This window comes from Leguminivora glycinivorella, chromosome 26, assembly GCF_023078275.1.
Source record: "Leguminivora glycinivorella isolate SPB_JAAS2020 chromosome 26, LegGlyc_1.1, whole genome shotgun sequence".
Classification (NCBI taxonomy): Eukaryota; Metazoa; Arthropoda; class Insecta; order Lepidoptera; family Tortricidae; genus Leguminivora; species Leguminivora glycinivorella.
The window spans coordinates 10,076,387-10,097,200 of NC_062996.1; the positions used below are offsets into that span (position 1 = coordinate 10,076,387).

At 39.9% G+C, this 20,814-nt stretch overlaps 1 protein-coding gene across 1 annotated transcript; it reads right to left on the reverse strand.

Annotated features, from left to right (window-relative positions):
* Nucleotides 1-1,474: 1,474 nt before the first annotated feature.
* On the reverse strand, nucleotides 1,475-20,094 carry LOC125240027. Its single transcript, XM_048147848.1, has 11 exons — nucleotides 19,891-20,094; nucleotides 18,408-18,567; nucleotides 15,510-16,942; nucleotides 13,613-13,734; nucleotides 12,710-12,939; nucleotides 12,027-12,144; nucleotides 11,089-11,221; nucleotides 9,284-9,443; nucleotides 7,621-7,810; nucleotides 6,669-6,880; nucleotides 1,475-3,214 (listed from the first exon to the last, which is right to left on the reverse strand). The coding sequence occupies exons 1-11, from the start codon at nucleotides 20,049-20,051 to the stop codon at nucleotides 1,754-1,756; spliced, it is 4,380 nt and encodes a 1,459-aa protein (XP_048003805.1). The 5' UTR covers nucleotides 20,052-20,094; the 3' UTR covers nucleotides 1,475-1,753.
* Between the last annotated feature and the right edge of the window lie 720 nt (nucleotides 20,095-20,814).

The window sequence follows — 20,814 nt, forward strand, 5'->3', positions numbered from 1 at the left end:
TTTTTTAATTAACCGACAGTTAATAAGATGTTCTAACTGAAACAAGTACTTTCACTGTCTTTTAGTATGAGTAAAGTGTACAATTTTGTCGATAAATATTGTGCATTTTACAATATATCGCCTTTTTTTGTCATAGCGCTCTTAAAAATCAAAATAAAAAAAGAAATGCTCACCTGCTCCTTTTCACATTAGGTACAGTAGCGGAAATAGTACATTACGATACAAGTGCGAAAAGACGAATTTACTTTTCGCACGTGTATCGTACGACGTTTTTCAGTACAGATGGCCCTCCGAAGTTTCGACCTGACATATAATGAACCACTTCTCGCACTAGTGCGTAAAAAAAGCACCATCTGTACTGAAAAGTCCTATTTTATGATACGTAGTTGTAGGTATATAAGTAAAATACAGATTACATCTAAAAAGTTTATTACAAATAAATATGCCATTACATTTTTCATTTATTAGGAAACAATTTTAGAGCAAAATTTACTATACGTATATATATGACATCCTTATCAATAACACAATTATAAACGCTATATTACCGCACTAGTTTGTTAATGACTTCATTTCATTACACAACTATGTCAAAAAATGAAACGACCACTGTAAAACGTTCCATAACAAAAGATGTTAAAAATTACCTCAAAACATAGAGGAATAAATAACGAGAGTTGTAACTCCATACATCAGTAAATGCTAGTTATTTGTAGTGACATCTAGCGTCAATCTCGCGTCAAATAGCTTAAATCAGTACCACTACTCGACACTAGGCGTCAACAGTGTCGCGTCTGCCAAAATGTAATACAGTTTACAACTTGTATTACTAGCAGAAGAAATTGAAAAGAGAATACTGATTAATACTATTGTAATATTAGCTAAAAATTGTTGAGTGCTGTTCTTTTTGTTCGTCGCGACATCTATTGACAAGTAACAGTACTGATAATTTGACCGACGAATACGAAGTAACTCGCATTTCGCCACTACTTTAAAAAAACTTGTATCTTCGTCTGTCAATGAAAAGAAAATTGTAGTAAGTATGTATGGAATGCATATAGACTTACTGCGTTTTAACTTTGAGGAGCAGCGTGAGATACGAGATTTTTTCAAAGTAGTGACGATTTACTGATGTATGGAGTTATATATGTATTCGTAATAGCACACCTCGGACACTGGCGATCAAATATATGAAAGAGGCGCATTCCTAGCACACAGCCTAAGCTCGTGTAGGTGAACGCGTATCATGCTTGTATGAGTGAAATATGACAGGTCGCCTGTTCGCGTTTTTGACAGGCGGTAACTTCGAGGCAAAGACCTATATAACTTCGTAAAGACCGATAAAGTCTAAGAAAAAAACGTACCCCAAAACCATACAGAAAAAGGTACGGTAAGCTAGATGGTGATACACCTTTGGGGTACGCTCGGCTAGATGGCGCTAATATTAATATTTGACATTTTAAAACATATCAAGCTAAGAATATGGGCCAAATTGTCAAAACTGAGGTTCAAAAGTTTTAAGCCGGTGTCGAGAGATGGCAGTCTATGCACTGTGATTACACATTTTACTTTGACAGTCATTCTCTATAATACTGGATCCTCTTTGCTTCGAGGTAACCGAGAACGGGTGGGCGGCACTTTCAGCGGGGAGCGGGAGTGGTCATACTGTACGATAATACTCTTTATTACTGCTTTTGGTGGTTGCCTAACTTGGTCCATGTGTCAATACGAAACTATTTTTGACAGCAGTCTGTCATTTCTTGTCATCTCTCTCAACTTTAACCACAGGTCTCCTAAGTCTAGTCTTCGGGTTATCCTTAACATCTTCCTTAGGGAGTTTTCCCGGACTGGTCGACCGTTTCAATGCCCTTCTGTCTTTCAACGACTGGAGGGACCCCGTCTCGACTCTACCTCTTTTTGATTCTAGAAGGCTCTTCGCTGCCTCTATTTTTGGTTTTGGTATATTAGGCTTACTATTTTCTTTAGAATCCTCTCTTACGATTTTTGAAACCCTTTTTACATCTTTTGGAAGATCTTCTTTTGATTTTTTTGGAATTTCTTTCGAAGAAAATTCTTGCTCCAAATTCTTAACAATATTCTGTCTTAGAGATTTCTTCGCGTAAGTTTTGACTGACGTTTGGGGGGTGAAAAATTGATCCGGGGTCGATTCTGAGGGGGTGAAAAATTCAACTTTTGACTTATCATTCTGTGGAGTCATAGCTACATCTATATCTTCTTCAGATGGTTCAGTCACTAATATATTCACTTTAGATCTAGATGGTCTTGGTGTTATAGTTTCTAAAACCGGTTTATGGGTTACAGGTATCGGTATTTTGAAATTCGTTTTCTTTTTTGGTACAATTTGTTCTTCGGGCTCATCGAAATTCAGCGCTGGTATTTTATATTTCAAATCCGGCAACTCTTCTTTATTAACTACAATTTTGTTGACAACTGTAGGTGGTTTACTTGGCTTTGCTTCTGGTGTTTTTAAGATTTCTTTAGTAGGTGTAATTTTCAAATTTTCTAAGTCATTTTCAATTTCTGTCATTCTATCAGGCACTTTATCTGTCTTTCTTAGAATCTCCGAAGCGGTCATCAAATTCATAATTTCATTCTTAGTATACCCATCTATATCAGCCGCTTGTAATATCTCATTGATTCTGACGTATATATAATCATCAGATTTCGTGTAATTTTTTTGTGATAGCTCAAAATAAGCAGCTTCGATCAAAACTTCAAGTTCGACATTGAACAACTCTTTTTCAAAGCCCTTCTCAATAATATCTACAACATACTTTTCGAATTTTTCCCTCAACTTTCTCAAACACATTTTTATTTTATTTTCCACGTTACAGAAATTCTCTAAGACACCATTGAAGTAATTCTTAGCTACATCGAATTCTTTACCCCTAAAATAGACGCTAGCTTCCATACCTAGCAATTGCGAAGTCAAAAGGAATATACTAGGTGTTTGACAAGAATAGCACTCACAGTTAGACACATGGTCGAAGAATTCCGGTATTTTGAACGCGGCGACATAGTCAACAGGTATTGAAGGACTAGTCTGGTGTTTCTTAGGTATCCTGGCGTCGCGAACGGCCTCTAAGTGGGGGGTGTGGGGGGCGGTTTTGAGGTCGGTCGGAGGCGGTTTCTGGAGGGCGCACTCGTTGGTTTGGAGGCCGATTATGTGTTTGAGACGCTGGTCGATTGTGGCCTGAAAAAAAGTATTTTTAATTTTGTTTTTAAGAACTTTACCACTTGAATTAAAAAAATCATCCTCCTTGCGTTATCCCGGCATTCGCCGCGGCTCATGGGAGCCTGGGGTCCGCTTTGACAACTAATCCCAAGATTTGGCGTAGGCACTAGTTTTACGAAAGCGACTGCCATCTGATCTTCCAACCTAAAGGGTAACTACTAGACCTTATAGGAATTAATATTGTCTTCGGTTACCGCGATAGTTACTCATGAAATAAAACTATGGAAACGGATTAAATCGCGTATAATGAATTTAAAATACATCCCGACGTTTCGAACTCTTTACAGCGTTCGTGGTCAACGGGTGACTGAGGAAAAATTAAAATGTGCAAAAGCTACCCACTTACAAGAAATATTAACGAACCATGACCACAAATAATATAGATTTCTAAGGCAGGTTCACACACTATTAATAAAGCCAGTTATACAATATTAAAAAAAAAATGTACCATTACTCTGTTAAAAAATAATTAACCAATTAATCTACACAAAATTGACAAAGAAACAAACTGCAAATAAAAAATTAAATATAAATAAATAAAATAAAATATAAATAAGTAATAAATAAAATAAATAAATTAATAGTATAAATTGGCTCAGCACCTAGCGGGAGTCCTTTCACCATTGCGAGGTGGCACCAGCTCTCATACAAAGGATTCTTACCATTTCATCAGTGAAATTAGAGATCTCACATTAACTGATGATGAAATCATGGTCAGTTTTGATGTTCAGTCGCTATTTACGAATCTACCGGTGAAAGACTGCATTGAAATTGTCAAGAAGAGGTTGAGAGAGCAGAACATGTCTGAGAACTACGCCAAGTTGTTGGAACATTGCCTCACATCGGGCTACTTGCTATGGAATGGTGAATTCTACCTTCAAGTGGACGGCGTGGCAATGGGGTCTCCGGTGTCTCCAGTAGTCGCCGACATCTTCATGGAGGACTTTGAGGAGAGAGCGCTCTCATTGACTGCCGTCCAGCCGAAGATATTTAAAAGATACGTAGATGACACTTTTACTATACTTCCTAATAATGTTTAGGTAGGTAAGTAATGTTTCAACTTTCTTAGACCATTTAAATTCTATCCATAGTAAAATACAATTTACTATGGAATTAGAGAAAGACTGTTCCCTTCCCTTCTTGGATGTTCTCATTTTGAGGAATCCTGATAATAGCTTAGGTCGCACTGTGTATAGAAAACCTACTCATACTGATAGGTACTTAAATGGCAAATCCCACCACCATCCCAGTCAACTAGCTACTGTAGGCAAATCTTTGTTTCAGAGAGCCCAAAGGATATGTGACGACCAACATTTGACCGCGGAGCTTCGACATGCCAGGCAGGCACTGTTGGCGAACGAGCTCAAGATACCGCGTGTCAAGCAGAAGGCCCGTTTGAAGATCCCTACAGTCGAGCGCCGGCCTGCAATTCTCCCCTTTGTTAGAGGGGTCACAGATAGGATCAGCCACATCTTGAAACGGGCTTCTATTAGAACTTATTTCAAGCCTATGAAGAAGATGTCCCAATTCCTGAGGCCTGTGAAATGTCAAACTCCTCTACAAAGCGCGGGAGTGTACAGGCTAGACTGTGAGTGCGGCCTGTCATATGTGGGACAGACGAAACGAAGCATTTCCACACGGGTGAAGGAACACATAGCGGATGTCAAGCACCGTCGGCAAAGGTCTGCAGTCTCTGAACATGTCATGGATAAAGTCAATCATGCTATAAAGTTTGACAAGCCTCTGGTTCTCGCTAAGGAGAAGCGATATATACCCAGAATGTTGCGAGAGGCCATTGAGATCAAGAAATATCCAAACTTTAATAGAGAGGATGGCTTTACTTTACCACCGGCTTGGGATCCAGTAGTACATCTGATAATGGAACAAGCACGACGAAGGCTGTGAGGCATTTGTGTTGTATGGTGTTGGACATTTGCAGTTTGTTTCTTTGTCAATTTTGTGTAGATTAATTGGTTAATTATTTTTTAACAGAGTAATGGTAAAATTTTTTAATATTGTATAACTGGCTTTATTAATAGTGTGTGAACCTGCCTTAGAAATCTATATTATTTGTGGTCATGGTTCGTTAATATTTCTTGTAAGTGGGTAGCTTTTGCACATTTTAATTTTTCCTCAGTCACCCGTTGACCACGAACGCTGTAAAGAGTTCGAAACGTCGGGATGTATTTTAAATTCATTATACGCGATTTAATCCGTTTCCATAGTTTTATTTCTTATAGGAATTAGTTCAGTTTCCTCACGATGTTTTCCTTCACCGAAAAGGCAAGGCAAATATCAAATGACATTTCGCACACAAGTTCCGAAAAACTCATTGGTGCGAGCCGGGGTTCGAACCCGCGACCTATTCAGATGTAGTGCGAAAAGATTTGCCTTCGTATTGTTACGGAAACGTACGAACGTGTCATGCTATTTCAGTCAGTCTCAGTACAAGATGTACTGACATTGACTGAACTAGCATGACAGATACGAACGTTTCCGGAAAAATACATAAAATTGTATTTTTTACGTTTTTCGGTAGCTGTAATTTTTCAAGCCACCAATGGAGCGGCGGCTGACGTTTACGAGGGTGTATTTATTACACATAGCCATTACCCATTGTGTGAGTTTTCGCCAAAATATTTTACTTTCATAAAAAATTGTGTTTTTTTTGACAATGCAGTTTTCTATAGTGACTATAGATATAAATCGGTGAGCTTACTCTCCATTGCTGTCACACAGAACAAGCCTCGCTTCAGCGGAACCAAGAGCACAAGCGGTAGCGATTTTATGAACAAAACTAGGATCTATTGCCGCTTCAGCGAAAGCGGAACCGACAGCGTCAAACGTAAAATACAAATGTATGAACTTACTCGCGCTACGTCTCACCGACTAGGATCCATCGCTGTTATACAGAGTTCTACCCTCGCTTGAGCGGAAGCGGAACCCACAGCGTCTGACGTAAAATACAAATGTATGAACTTACTCGCACCACGTCACACCGGCTACCATCCATAGCCGCCATATAAAGCGCGACCCTCGCTTCAGTGAAAGCGGAACCCCACAGCGTCTAACGTAAAATACAAACGTATGAACTTACTCGCGCCACGTCACACTGACTACTATCCATAGCCACCATATAAAGCGCGATCCTCGCTTTAGCGACAGCGTCTAACGTAAAATACAAATGTATGAACTTACTCGCGCCACGTCACACTGACTACTATCCGTAGCCGTTATATAAAGCGCGACCCTCGCTTCAGCGAAAGCGGAACCCACAGCGTCTGACGTAAAATACAAATGTATGAACTTACTCGCGCCACGTCACACCAACTACTATCCATAGCCGCCATACAAAGCGCGATCCTCGCTTCAGCGACAGCGTCTAACGTAAAATACAAATGTATGAACTTACTCGCGCCACGTCACACCGACTAGGATCCATCGCTGTTATACAGAGTTCTACCCTCGCTTGAGCGGAAGCGGAGGCGAGAGCGCAAGCGGTGACCGCCCTCCCCCTCCTACGTAGGCGGAGCGAGCGGGATAGAGACACAGCGTGTAAGGTGGAGGTAAGGATGTGGTGTTTGAGGAGTAGAGAGCGGTGCTGGCGGCGGACCCAGGTGGTTTCTGGAACAAAAGATAAACAAAATTTTTCAGTACAGATGGTGTGTTTTTTACGCACTAGTGCGAAAAGTGGTTCATTATATGCCAGGTCGAAACTTCGGAGGCTCATCTGTACTGAAAAACGTCGTACGATACACGTGCGAAAAGGTCCTTAGGTCGTGTTTTAATTTATCGCCGACCGATTTCGACCTTCCTTTTTTACGCACTTGTATCGTAATGTACTATTTCAGTACAGATGGTGTTTTCTTACGTACTAGTGCGAGAAGTGGTTCATTATATGTCGGGTCGAAACTTCAGATCGCCATCTGTACTGAAAAACGTCGTACGATACACGTCTGAAAAGGTAATTCAAAATTCCGAGCTCATATAACCCGGCAACCTTCAAATCAAGAGTGAACAGGCATCTTCTGGGCGAGCTCACTCCATCGTAGGCCACGTCTTTGCCTTTGGCTAGTCTGTGGCCAAGAGTAAGCCCATTTATAATTAAAATAAGTAAATAACCTAATCACACACAGTAACCACAAAATTAAAATTTTGAAAAATACCCTCGACTGTGACATAGTGGTCATAGTGGACCGATTTTCATGAAACATGGCTAAGAACACTCCCGACTAACTCAGCTTTCAGACAAAAAAACATCTAAATCGGTTCATCCGTTTGGGAGCTACGATGCCACAGACAGACAGACACGCCAAACTTATAACACCCCGTCGTCTTTCCGTCGGGGGTTAAAACAATCTCACCATTATTCCCAACAGTAAGCCAGTGCCGTTGCGCATGGACGCTAGCGCTCAGGTCCCCATACAGAGCTTGCGCGTCCAAAACGCGCCCTGTTGTTATCGGCATAGAGTCCATATTTGATATGAGGCTGGATTGCACTACGCGGATCAGTTTGGCCGCGGCGGAATGCTGTTTCGTGTTGTGGTAGAATATCTGAAAATAAAAAAAATTATATTATTCTTAGGTATACATTTATTAATCTTCTCTACCCGACATATTTTTTTTTTAATACTACGTCGGTGGCAAACAAGCACACGGCCCGCCTGATGTAAAGCGGTCACCGTAACCTATGGACGCCTGCAACTCAAACAGTGTCACATGCGCGTTGCCACCCCATTAGAAACTTGTACATTCCCTTTTGCTGTGTTAAGTACACAGTAAAAAGGAGTGTACAAGTTCTAAGGAGGGTTCGGGTTGCCGACGACTCAAAGGACAATAGACGGAACAAGTTAGTTCCGTAAGTCCTCCCGTCATCAGCACACCGCACCCTCGTTGAGCTCTGGCAGCCTTACTCACCGGCAGGAACACAACACTACATACATTTTTTTTTCTTATCTTATTTTTTTGTAATTATGAATTACTTATGTAAATAATTTATGTGTTTACCATGAATAAACTATTGAATCTGAATCTACCTAAATGTTGTCTGAAAGAGATCGCTCTTTAGCGATAAGAACACTTTGTTTTACCTCTTCTAAGTTGCTGTTTATAATAAAATTACTATGTTTTTCCCTGTGTTGAGGTGTGCAATAACAGTACATTGCGATGGAAGTGCGAAAACAGAAGGTTCGAAACGAGTGGCGATAAATTAAAACACTACCGAAGGGAAGAGGGGGAGGGGATTTGGAAAACGATACGTCTTAGCCACATCGCAACATACTTCAAAACAAATGTGTCAAACATATTGATTTAAACTAACACGATCTTCACTCATATTATAAATAAATAAATATGATAGGACATTCTTACACAGATTGACTGAGGCCCACGGTAAGCTCAAGAAGGCTTGTGTTGTGGGTACTCAGACAACGATATATATAATATATAAATACTTATATACATAGAAAACATCCATGACTCAGGAACAAATATCTGTGCTCATCACACTAATAAATGCCCTTACCGGGATTCGAACCCGGGACCGCGGCGTAGCAGGCAGGTTATTAAATTAAAACGGGACTTAATCGCGTAAAACTTACGTTTTATATTTAACCCGACGTTTCGGACATGACATTACGTCCGTGGTCACGGGTAGACGGGCTGGGAGTTGTATCAACATCTTCAAGCTGTACGACAAGCTGTGCAAGTGTAAACGTGAGAAAACTTCCCATCCCATACCATCGGATGTCGTGAGTGTTGTATGTAGGCAGAGTGGCAACCCTAGCGTAAAAGTGACTGATGACAATCAAGTGCGGGTAGTTCGAAAAACTCGTACAGCTAGAAGATGTTGATACAACTCCCAGCCAGTCTACCCGTGACCACGGACGTAATGTCATGTCCGAAACGTCGGGTTAAATATAAAACGTAAGTTTTACGCGATTAAGTTCCGTTTTAATTTAATAATACAAATGTGTCAAAAATGTAAACTTACAAATCCGGGACAATATGTATGTATGTTGTACTTACAGCAGCGTCACATAAGAAGACTAGCGCCGCCTCCCTGGTTCTCTCGTCGTCCGTCACGCGTCCCGCCCACTCGGCGGCCAGAGACAATATCCTTCGTAATTGCTCGCTCGGTTTGTACGCGTGGGATAGCATGACGCCTGCCGCTTCGAGGTAGGACGCTCTGTAAAAAAAAAATATTACAGGACATTGTTTTTTTTTGGCAGACGAGACACTGTTGACACCTAGTGTCGAAACACTGATTTAATCAGCAGCTTGAAGCAGCACACGACCGGTCTGGCTCAGTCGGTAGTGACCCTGCCTGCTGAGCCGCGGTCCTGGGTTCGAATCCCGGTAAGGGCATTTATTTGTGTGATGAGCACAGATATTTGTTCCTGAGTCGTGGATGTTTTCTATGTATATAAGTATGTATTTATCTATTTAAGTATATATATCGTCGCTTAGCACCCATAGTACAAGTTACGCCTAGTTTGGGGCTAAGTTGATCTGTGTAAGTGCGTTTTCACATTATCCGATCCGATATCGGATGTCGGACCGATATCCCATACATGACAGGCGCCATCTTGAATTTTTCTATTGAAATCCTTCCGACATCCGATATCGGATCGGATAATGTGAAAACGGTCTAAGGTGTCCCCAATATTTATTTATTTATTTTATATAATCTTTCACGATTTTTACACATACTTAAACTTACTCAAGTGGGTAGTCAGGACCAAGTGCGGGTAGTTCGAAAAACTTGTACAGCTAGAAGATGTTGATGTCAACTTCAGCCAGTCTACTCCGAGACCGCGGGGACAATGCCGTCCTTGAAACGTCGGAGGTTAGTGTTTAAAACATAGTTAATACGCGATAAGTCCTGTTTGCAATTTTAAGTACCTAGTGTCGAGTAGTGGCACTGATAATTTACGTTATTTGACGCGTGATTGACGCTAGATGTCACTACAAATAACTTGCATTTACTGATGTATGGAGTTACAACTCTTTCCTTAGTTATTCCTCTAGTTGCTGCAACATCACGCGTAACACAACACTGACCTGTCTTGTAGACGCTGGCTCACCCTCAGCGTCACATGCGCCAGTTGTAACGCGTACGCGCTTCGTACGTGCAACAGTTGCTGCAACACCACGCGTAACACAACACTGACCTGTCTTGTAGACGCTGGCTCACCCTCGGCGTCACATGCGCCAGTTGTAACGCGTACGTGCTGCGTACGTGCAACAGTTGCTGCAACACCACGCGTAACACAACACTGACCTGTCTTGTAGACGCTGGCTCACTCTCAGCGTCACATGCGCCAGTTGTAACGCGTACGCGCTGCGTACGTGCAACAGTTGCTGCAACACCACGCGTAACACAACACTGACCTGTCTTGTAGACGCTGGCTCACTCTCAGCGTCACATGCGCCAGTTGTAACGCGTACGTGCTGCGTACGTGCAACAGTTGCTGCAACACCACGCGTAACACAACACTGACCTGTCTTGTAGACGCTGGCTCACTCTCAGCGTCACATGCGCCAGTTGTAACGCGTACGCGCTGCGTACGTGCAACAGTTGCTGCAACACCACGCGTAACACAACACTGACCTGTCTTGTAGACGCTGGCTCACTCTCAGCGTCACATGCGCCAGTTGTAACGCGTACGTGCTGCGTACGTGCAACAGTTGCTGCAACACCACGCGTAACACAACACTGACCTGTCTTGTAGACGCTGACTCACTCTCAGCGTCACATGCGCCAGTTGTAACGCGTACGCGCTGCGTACGTGCAACAGTTGCTGCAACACCACGCGTAACACAACACTGACCTGTCTTGTAGACGCTGGCTCACCCTCAGCATCACATGCGCCAGTTGTAAAGCGTACGCGCTGCGTACGTGCAACAGTTGCTGCAACATCACTCGTAACACGAGCAGAGGCGAGGTTAGGAAGTCTTGAGGTACTGAAATAAACATATTTTATTTATTAATAATATAAAAATTAAACAATACGTTATTACAACCTGGCAAAAATCCCGGAGATTAACTAGTGAGTCGTCCTTAGGGGGCGTCCATTAATCACGTCATACTATATAGGGGGCGGGGTCATGGAAAAATCAACAAATATCACCATGGGGGCGAGGGGGTCAGTAACATATCACGTGTATTTTTTTTGTTCCTGTGTGATACACTGTATTGTAGTTAGTTAGTTAGTTAACAAAATTAAATCATCATATTTCTGAGCTATTTTTTTTTAAATATAAACTTTTACATAACTAGACTGTCAAAACTTGAGCTGAGTTTTAAAAATTCACGTGCGCTAATTTGCCTCACAGTCTAAAATAAGCCGAAAATGTATGACGTGATTAATGGACGACCGGTTTGGCCTAGTCGGTAGTGACCCTGCCTGCTGCGCCGCGGTCCTGGGTTCGAATCCCGGTAAGGGCATTTATTTGTGTGACGAGCACAGATATTTGTTCCTGAGTCATGGATGTTTTCTATGTATTTAAGTATTTGTATATTATATATAGCGTTGTCTGAGTACCCATAACACAAGCTTTCTTGAGCTTACCGTGGGACTCAGTCAATCTGTGTAAGAATGTCCTATAATATTTAAATATTTAAATTTAAATATTTAATATTTAAATTTAAAAATTTAAATGGACGCCCCTTATACTGTGGCGACTGGCAAATATCAAATGACATTTCGCACATATACTACGTCTATTACATTATTTAACAATAGAAACATGTGGAACTTAGTCTTACCGTCATCTAGGCGAGACAGAACTTCGGTCCATAGCTTCACTCCTTGTAAAGCAGGTTTTAATGCCTTATGCTCCTGTTCTAGTGTTCGACAGCATGGCACCAAGTCAGGGTCTATGCTCTGAAAATAAATAAATATTTATTTTAAACAAAATTTTCAGTTTTTTTAACAGCCGGATTAACCTTATATCGTCACTACTTTTAAAAAATCTCGTATCTCACGCTGTTCCTCAAAGTTAAAACGCAGTAAGTCTATATGCATTCTATACATACTTACTACAATTTTCTTTTCATTGACAGACGAAGATACAAGTTTTTTAAAAGTAGTGACGATATATAAGAGATCTTATCTTAAAGCAGAGGTTGACGTCTGTGCGAGACATGTTGTCGAGTATAGACGACTAGATATATAATATAACATACCAGCTTTTGCCAGCGGCTTCGCTCGCGCTAAATTCGGAAACTGTTGAATGCTACAATACAAAATACCACCCCCTCCCCTTTAGGGAAGTGGGGGGTTAGAAAAAGACATAAAGCAGCCTACGTCACTCCATTCTTTCAACAGTTTCAACAATCTCCACTTAAAAAATCACGTCAATTCGTCGCTTCGTTTTGCCGTGAAAGACAGACAAACAGACAGACACACACTTTCCCATTTATAATAATAGTATGGATAACAGACTAACCTGGTCTTTACTCTTCCACTCATATTTCACAGCGGCATCAGCCAAGTCCATTTCCGCCTTCAAAAACAGCAGCGTGGCCTCAATCACTTTCATCTTGACGTCGCCCGTGCGAGACATGTTGTCGAGTATAGACGACAAGATGGCGGATAGGTGCGGGTTGTGGATCGTACGGACGACTGTTGGTGTTTGGATGATTATGGTGTAGAGAGTGTCTATGGACGGAGGTTGAGCTGCAAAGAAGACTGATATTATTGTGTGTATAAACTCTTTATTGTATAATACATACATTTGACACAGGATAGACGGTACAAAGGCGAACTTATCACTTTAAGGGATTTCTTCCAACTAACCTTTGAGTAGGTGAAATGTATGTATTGTGTTTTATAGAAGTAAAAGGATTAACAAAGAATTACAATATTATTTCCTTACTGATTTATTTAAATAGCAACAGTCTGCTATAGACGACCATACAATGCTCATGTAATGTAACACTTACCACAAATCCAAGGATATCGCTTGCCAGTTGATAGGTAGTGTACTGCCCTGTTAAGCCGAGTGGCGGTATCTCAAAACCAAATGATTGGCACACATCCAAGCATACCGCTCGACAAAAGAAAAGTTGTCTCCTACAGACGACAGTCTTCTATAGACGACTATACAGAATAACTCGTATCATGATGACTTACCACACACCCACGCATACCGCTTGACAAAAGAAAAGTTAACACTTTAAGTTCTCGCGCTTTGTACACATATTTATAATTTACGTTAGGAAAAAAGGTAAAAATAATGTTAATTAATCGCGTTCGACCTGTGTGTGACTTTAAATAAAAGAAAAGTTGTCTCCTACAGACGACAGTCTTCTATAGACGACTATACAGAATAACTTGTATCATGACTTACCACACATCCAAGGATATCGCTTGCCAGTTGATAGGTAGTGTAGGGCTCGCCACACGCCCGCTACAGGCGATAAAGACGGCCACAGACGACCGTATAGGGTGAACTCGTGGTGTAGTAGTGTGCTGAAAATTGAAATAAATAATATTCTTATGTACAGTCAGATTAAATATATTATTAAAGGGATGACCAAAAGTCAAAATAAATTAGATTTTGTTCCTATACATTCGTATAAGGGCGTTTTTATCACTATTTCTGTGCGTTTTCCAAAATAAATCTCGAATATCACCAGATCTGGATTTATCGTCAGGATCGAATCAGGTCGTAATTCTGAGAAGAAGCTTGTTTCAATTTATTTATTGTATACAATTAACACTAACGGTTAAACCTTACGTGCTAATTGACATTATATTTCATAATATCTAACATGCATTAAACAATAACAAGTGCAGTGAAATGATTATTATAAATAGGTAAAGGTATTAAATTGAATTCAATGGACATTGCAAGATAATAAAATAAATAAACCGAGGGATTACATGCTTATGTAGATCTTTTTTTTTTTAATACTACGTCGGTGGCAAACAAGCGTACAGCCGCCTGATGGAAAGCGGTCACCGTAACCTATGGAAGCCTGCAACTCAAAGAGCGCACGCTCACATGCGCGTTGCCACCCCATTAGAAACTTGTACATTCCCTTTTGCTGTGTTAAATACACAGTGAAAAGGAATGCACAAGTGCCAAGGAGGGTTCGGGTTACCGACAACTCAAAGAACAAAAGACGGAATAACTCAGTTCCGTAAGTCCTCCCGTCATCAGCACACCGCACTCTCGTTGAGCTCTGGCAGCCTTACTCACCGACAGGAACACAACACTATCACACACAGAACAGATCTGTTGAAGTTCGATATTTATTTTTGGAAAACGCCCTTCTATTGAATTTTGAGATAGCCCTAGGGCTCCAATGCCGGACAACCCGCAGGTCGGGCTGTCGCTACACAAGATAACAGTTATAATAATAACCTAACCACAAAATTAAAATTTTGGAAAAAAACCCCCGACTGCGACATAGTGGACCGATTTTCATGAACCATGGCTAAGAACACTCAAGACTAACTCAGCTTTCAGACAAAAAAAAACTAAATCTAAATCGGTACATCCGTTCGGGAGCTACGATGCCACGGACAGACACAGACAGACAGACAAACAGACAGACACGTCAAACTTATAACACCCCGTCGTTTTTGCGTCGGGGGTTAAAAAAAAAGCGGTTTATGGGGTAGTGCGCCATGTTTTGTCCGCCAGTGAATATGTTAAGGCAATAAATATATTACTATGCACCACTTTTTCGAATGCAAATCTAGAGTGAAGTTTACTAATATTGTCATCGGTTACCGCGATAGTTACTCATGAAATAAAACTATGGAAACAAAAAAATTGAGATCAAAAAATATCCAAACTTTAATAGAGAGGATGGCTTTACCACCTTGGGATCCAGTGGTACATCTGATAATGGAACAAGCACGACGAAGGCTGTGAGGCATTTGTGTTGGACATTTTGCAGTTTGTTCTTTGTCAATTTTGTGTAGATTAATTGGTTAATTATTTTTTAACATAGTAATGGTAAATTTTTTGAATATTGTATAACTAGCTTTATTAATAGTGTGTGAACCTGCCTTAGAAATCTATATTATTTGTGGTCATGGTTCGTTAATATTTCTTGTATGTGGGTAGCTTTTGCACATTTTAATTTTTCCTCAGTCACCCGTTGACCACGAACGCTGTAAAGAGTTCGAAACGTCGGGATGTATTTTAAATTTAAATTCATAATACGCGATTTAATCCGTTTCCATAGTTTTATTTCAAATTTACTAAGTTACACTGAAATAAAATAACTTACTTGAAATCTAAACGAGCGAAGAACGGCTTCAGATTCCCATACAGTTTCCTCTCTACCACCACATTGCAAGCATCCAGCACCGTCATCATTTGCAACTCTTCATCGTCACAACCCTTCAACGCTTTAGCCTTCACGTCCATCACCAAGCTCATATACTTCTCCGAGCTTAAACCTTCCGGCTGAGCAAAAACTAGACTTAGAAACCCGTCTAAGAGCGCTTTCTCATACATTTTATAATCTAACTCGCATATACTTTTGTTATATAACGCTCTGCTTATATTTTTCAAGTCTTGAGATGACTTGAAATGAAGAAATTCATGCGTCAGATATAAGTCGAAGAATTGTATCGCTGATTCGAAGTTCTCTGCCTTATTCAGAAGTATAGCGGTGTTGTGTATGTCCGTTTGCAGTTTACGAAGACATTTCTCATAATTCGGGCAACTAAGACGCGCTAATTCGGTTAAAATACTGTGTTGTTTCTTAATAATCATGAGATAGGGCTGTAGAATTGAACTAACATCATGTTTAGAGCTCAGACAGGCCGAGATGAAGTTTTTAGCGATAAATGAGAGACGTAGAGCATCATGTAAACCTGATTTGATCTTACAGTTATCACATTTCAACAACTGTTCTGTGTCTTTTAACTTATCTAGTAAGAGTATTATCAATTTAAGACAAGTTTCTTGACCATCTTCAGTTAATGTTGACTTAGGTAAGTTATATTCGATAAATACTCTTAACAATTGATTTATATAAGGATAAGTAGCCCTCATTGCTTTTGCATATCCTAATTTTTCTGTTGTTTCACATGAAATTATTAAACTGTTTAAAACAGTCTCATTTATGCTTGGATTGCCGTTATCAGTAAAAATACAGCAGAAGGAATTTAAGTAGAACGTCTGTAAACAGTGGAATAGGTCTGGAGTATGCCCGATGAACGGTATACAGCTACGAACCACCTCAGTCAAAACGGAGTCTGTGAAATTCAACTTTGTTGCATTCTCCGCTATAACGCAGAAGCAATCGCTGAACTTTGTGTATATTTCAATCATTTGTTTCTCCGTTAACTTCTTAAATGATTTCACATCTTTTTTTAAGGATAAACTCTCAAATATCAGTCCAAAACTCTTATTCAACTCCTTGGCATGTTCTGTATTGTATAGGAAATGTAATTTCTTCAATAGGAACACTAGAATAGTACTACAGAATTGTACGGTGTCATACATTAGTACAACCTTCTGTATGTCTTCGGTAAGTTTTGGTAGCAGTTTGATGATGGCTCTGCGACCGGTTTTAAACTTCTCGATGAACATGAGTCGGTCAGCGAGCAGGTTCCAGTATGTCTTGCAGTATTCGGAGAGGAGGTAGTCCTGTTCGTACTCAAATGGCATGTAAGAGAGTTTGAGGACCAGCTCTGGTGGTGGCTGAGTTGGCTAGAATTTAAGAATATTGTAATGTATTATTTATGATACACATTTACATACAGAGGGCAGAGACAAGTGGACTCGAGAGGTTATGGAGTAGTGCCCTAGCACAAGACAAAGCAAGCCTCAAAAATGTAGATGGTCCGGAGAGCTGAGGACGGGTGGGAGGGCGTGGATGAATGTGGCAAGAGACAGGAGGCAGTGGAAGACTTTAGAAGACGCCTTCGTCAAAGGGCAGGACGAGGTGGAGTTGTAACATAATTAATAATACACAAAACAAAAACGATTATAAAAAACCTATTGTTGCCAAGTACAGGTGCGCACCCGGTTGTTTACAAACAACCACTTCTTTACTTATTAATTACTTTAATTAGGTAAGAACTGTTTAAGTACCTACTTAGATATAAATTTAGATTTACCTTTATTGAATAAAAATACCTACAATGTAAACGAGAGACAAGGCGGCGGATAAACCGTTAGTGGTTTTCGCTCGATGTTCAAATGTAAAAAAATTGTATATAAGTGTTTTTACTGTTTTTAGATAAATAAATAAAAAAAAATGGCGATGTAAATAACAAAATATGTACTTGAAATCAAAGTTCGATAATAAAGGCTATTTTTATTTATTATTTATTTAAACAAGTTTTGCTCCAGCAAAAAAAAAACAATGGTGGTAACAGTCTCTTCTGTAGTAACAGAAAATAAATATCTTAAAAAAATTAATTTTGTAGCAGCTTATTTACTTGTCAAAATTTTTAGTAATTAACCTGTGGTTTTGCATGCTAAGTAGTGTCTTGATAATTAATTTTATGTTTCACTAAATTTCAAGGTTTTGGACATCAAAAATTTCATGAGACATATTCAAATAATTAATGAATCTACTAATAGAGCCGACAATGTCTCATATCTCATATCTTTAAGAATAACCACTGTAGAAATTATTCATCTCTTAATAAATTATTTGTATTTGGTATTACCACAGAGAACCTCCTATAGAGTGCCAATATTGTAAATTTTGTGCGCGCTACAAATCACCAGTGCTTGGGGCGCGAGGAGCGGGAGGGGAATGTGATTAGCGCGCTGCGATTGGTCGTTTCAAGGACGGCATGCAGTCGCGCCAGATGGAAAGGGAGTCGCGTAAATAGCCAGTGTTTGTTGACCTATGCGGCTCTGAATAAATTATAAATATGACTTATTTGTGGAATGTCATACCGTCTGTTTTTAAATTTGATCTTCTTGTTACCTTTCCACACCATTTCACACTGCAGGTGAACATCTTTAAGGCATCAAAATACCCTTTTTCAATTTTTTTATTGCGAAAAACACAAGCTGCTTTCGGATCGGTTACTTGGTCGTTTTTGATCGGGCACGGCGAGCGCCCGCGCTTATATCACGGCAAATACAAGTAAGGCTGGTGACCGCGAGTCGTCTTGTAATGGATGTCTTTAGGGGTTGGTCTGTGGATATTACTTACGTGTCTCACAATAAACTTGTGTAAATGGTACACACAAGCCAGAGCCTTCGTTCGCTCAGACTTCTCCAGGCCCCTCGTCTGCCGCACACAGTCTATGGATAAGTTCAGCAACACTTTGGCGTCTATCTTGTCGCGCCATGATGGGACTTTGTCAATATTTCTGAAATTAACATTAATAAAAATATTACCTACGTAATAAATCTTATACTTTTAAACGAGCAATTCTTGTATATTTATTTATTTATTTATTTATATATATATTTATTTACACTGACGATCTCGGAAACCGCTCTAACGATTTCGCAGAAATTTGTTATGTGGGAGTTTTTGGGGGTGAAAAATCGGTCTAACTTATCCTTAGGTCCCGGAAAACGCGAATTTTCGAGTTTTCATGCGTTTTTCTTCGCGCGCCATCTCGTGTGCAGTAGTTGTACTGTTAAGACAGAATTCTTTCGGTCGATGTAAGTACTATTTATTGCAAACACTAGATGGCGACACAGGTCAAGGCTAAAACGAATAGAAAATACACTATTTGAGTTTTTGTGGCGAAATGCGCGCCATCTCGTGTGGAGTAGTTGTGTTGTTAAGGCTGAGAATTCTTTCGCTCGATGTAGGTACTATTCATTTTTGAACTAGATGGCGACACATGTCAAGGATACGGAACAGAACCGAGCGAAGCTCGGTTGCCCAGATATTTATAATTACATAGTTTAAATAGTATGGATGGACAAATTTAACTTATTATACAACCTCATCATCATCCTCCTTGCGTTATCCCGGCATTTGCCACGGCTCATGGGAGCCTAGGGTCCGCTTTGACAACTAATCCCAAGATTTGGCGTAGGCACTAGTTTTTACGAAAGCGACTGCCATCTGACCTTCCAACCCGAAGGGTAACTTATTATACAACCTACAAAAGTTAAATCTATCCATCCATACTAATATTATAAATGGGAGGAGTGTGTGTGTCTGTTTGTTTGTCCGTCTTTCACGGCAAAATGGAGCGACGAATTGACGTGATTTTTTTATGTGGCGATAGTTGAAGGGATGGAAAGTGACACAGGTTACTTTTTGTCTCTTTCTAACGCGAGCGAAGCCGCGGGCAAAAGCTAGTACTTAATAATACAAATGGGAAAGTATCTGTTTGTCCGTCGTTCACGGCAAAACGGTGCGACGAATTGACGTGTATTTTTAAGTGGAGATACTTGAAGGGATAGAGAGTGACATAGGCTACTTATTATCTATTTCTAAGCCCCCACTTCCCTAAAATGGGGGGTGGAAGTTTGTACGGAACATTCCGCAATTTTCGAATTTAACTCGAGCGAAGCCGAGGGCAAAAGCTAGTGAATACAAATAGACTTGATTTTTTTTTATTTCTAGTTCACAAACCATGGTTGGTACAATGCCACGACACATACAAATTTTCCATGCACGAATCTAACAGAATTACATAAACGTTATGTTGCTAAAAGTGTCTACATACCTGGAAAGTATACAAAGAACGTTAAGAGAGAACGCTCCTCTGTCTTTTGATGGTAATTTCTCCAAAAGTTCCTTATAATTAGCGAAAACTTTGTCCAAGTCATAAATATCGTTGGCCGACCCGTCAGCCTTCAATTTTGCAATAAAATCGTTTGCTTCCATTTTAGAATATTAATTCTTTCACATAACTCTCTTGTTAATGTAGTAAAACACTTCAAATTACATAAAACAATTGTATTTACAGCGATTAGCTTCAGTTCACAATTTGACCGTTATTTTTTGTACTTGAACTTGAATGTCAAATTTAAATTGTTTTCTTTGTCAAGATTTCGGTAAGTTACTTCACAACGAACCAATCGTAGCACAGGATTTCGTCTTATGACAGACTTTTAAGATAATAGAAAACAATTTACTTGTAACGTTCCGTTGCACGCATGGAAATGTTACTGAAGCACGATGCTATTAAATAAACTCGTATCAACAATTTAGACAAGTGGCAAAAAATGAAATGACTTTTATTTTTATAACACATTTAACTAAACTTTGATGAAATTTACACAAAACCTGAAGAATGTAGGAAGTACTGATAGGATAAGTTGAGATCAATAATGATATTAAGCTTCTGTACCGTTATTTGAAGCCTATTTAATATATTGAGAGACAGCGATACTGCTTGTAGATGCGTAGCGGTTCACAGCAGGTACCTACAGCTGAACACCTGTAAACAACTTGCAACTCCAGTTTTACGATTCAGGTTTCCCCTTCCACCAGGCGACCCGTGCCGTAGGGACGGCAACGATGTTTCATCATTGGCGTTCTGTTTGTCGGAACGTTCGGTTCACTACAAAAAATTCTTAGAATTCCTTAATTATTGGAATTTTTTGTAAGTTTAATCAAAAATATCGTTTTAGAAAACGGTTTTACC

Coding starts and splice junctions, on each gene's coding strand:
- LOC125240027 (XM_048147848.1), bottom strand. CDS start 20,051: ATGGAAGCAAACGATTTTATTGCAAAATTGAAGGCTGACGGGTCGGCC. Junction 13,735..15,509: donor TTCGCTCGTTTAGATTTCAA/GTAAGTTATTTT, acceptor TTCAATTTTCAG/CACACTACTACACCACGAGT. Junction 6,881..7,620: donor GCTTACTGTTGGGAATAATG/GTGAGATTGTTT, acceptor CTTTTGTTCCAG/AAACCACCTGGGTCCGCCGC.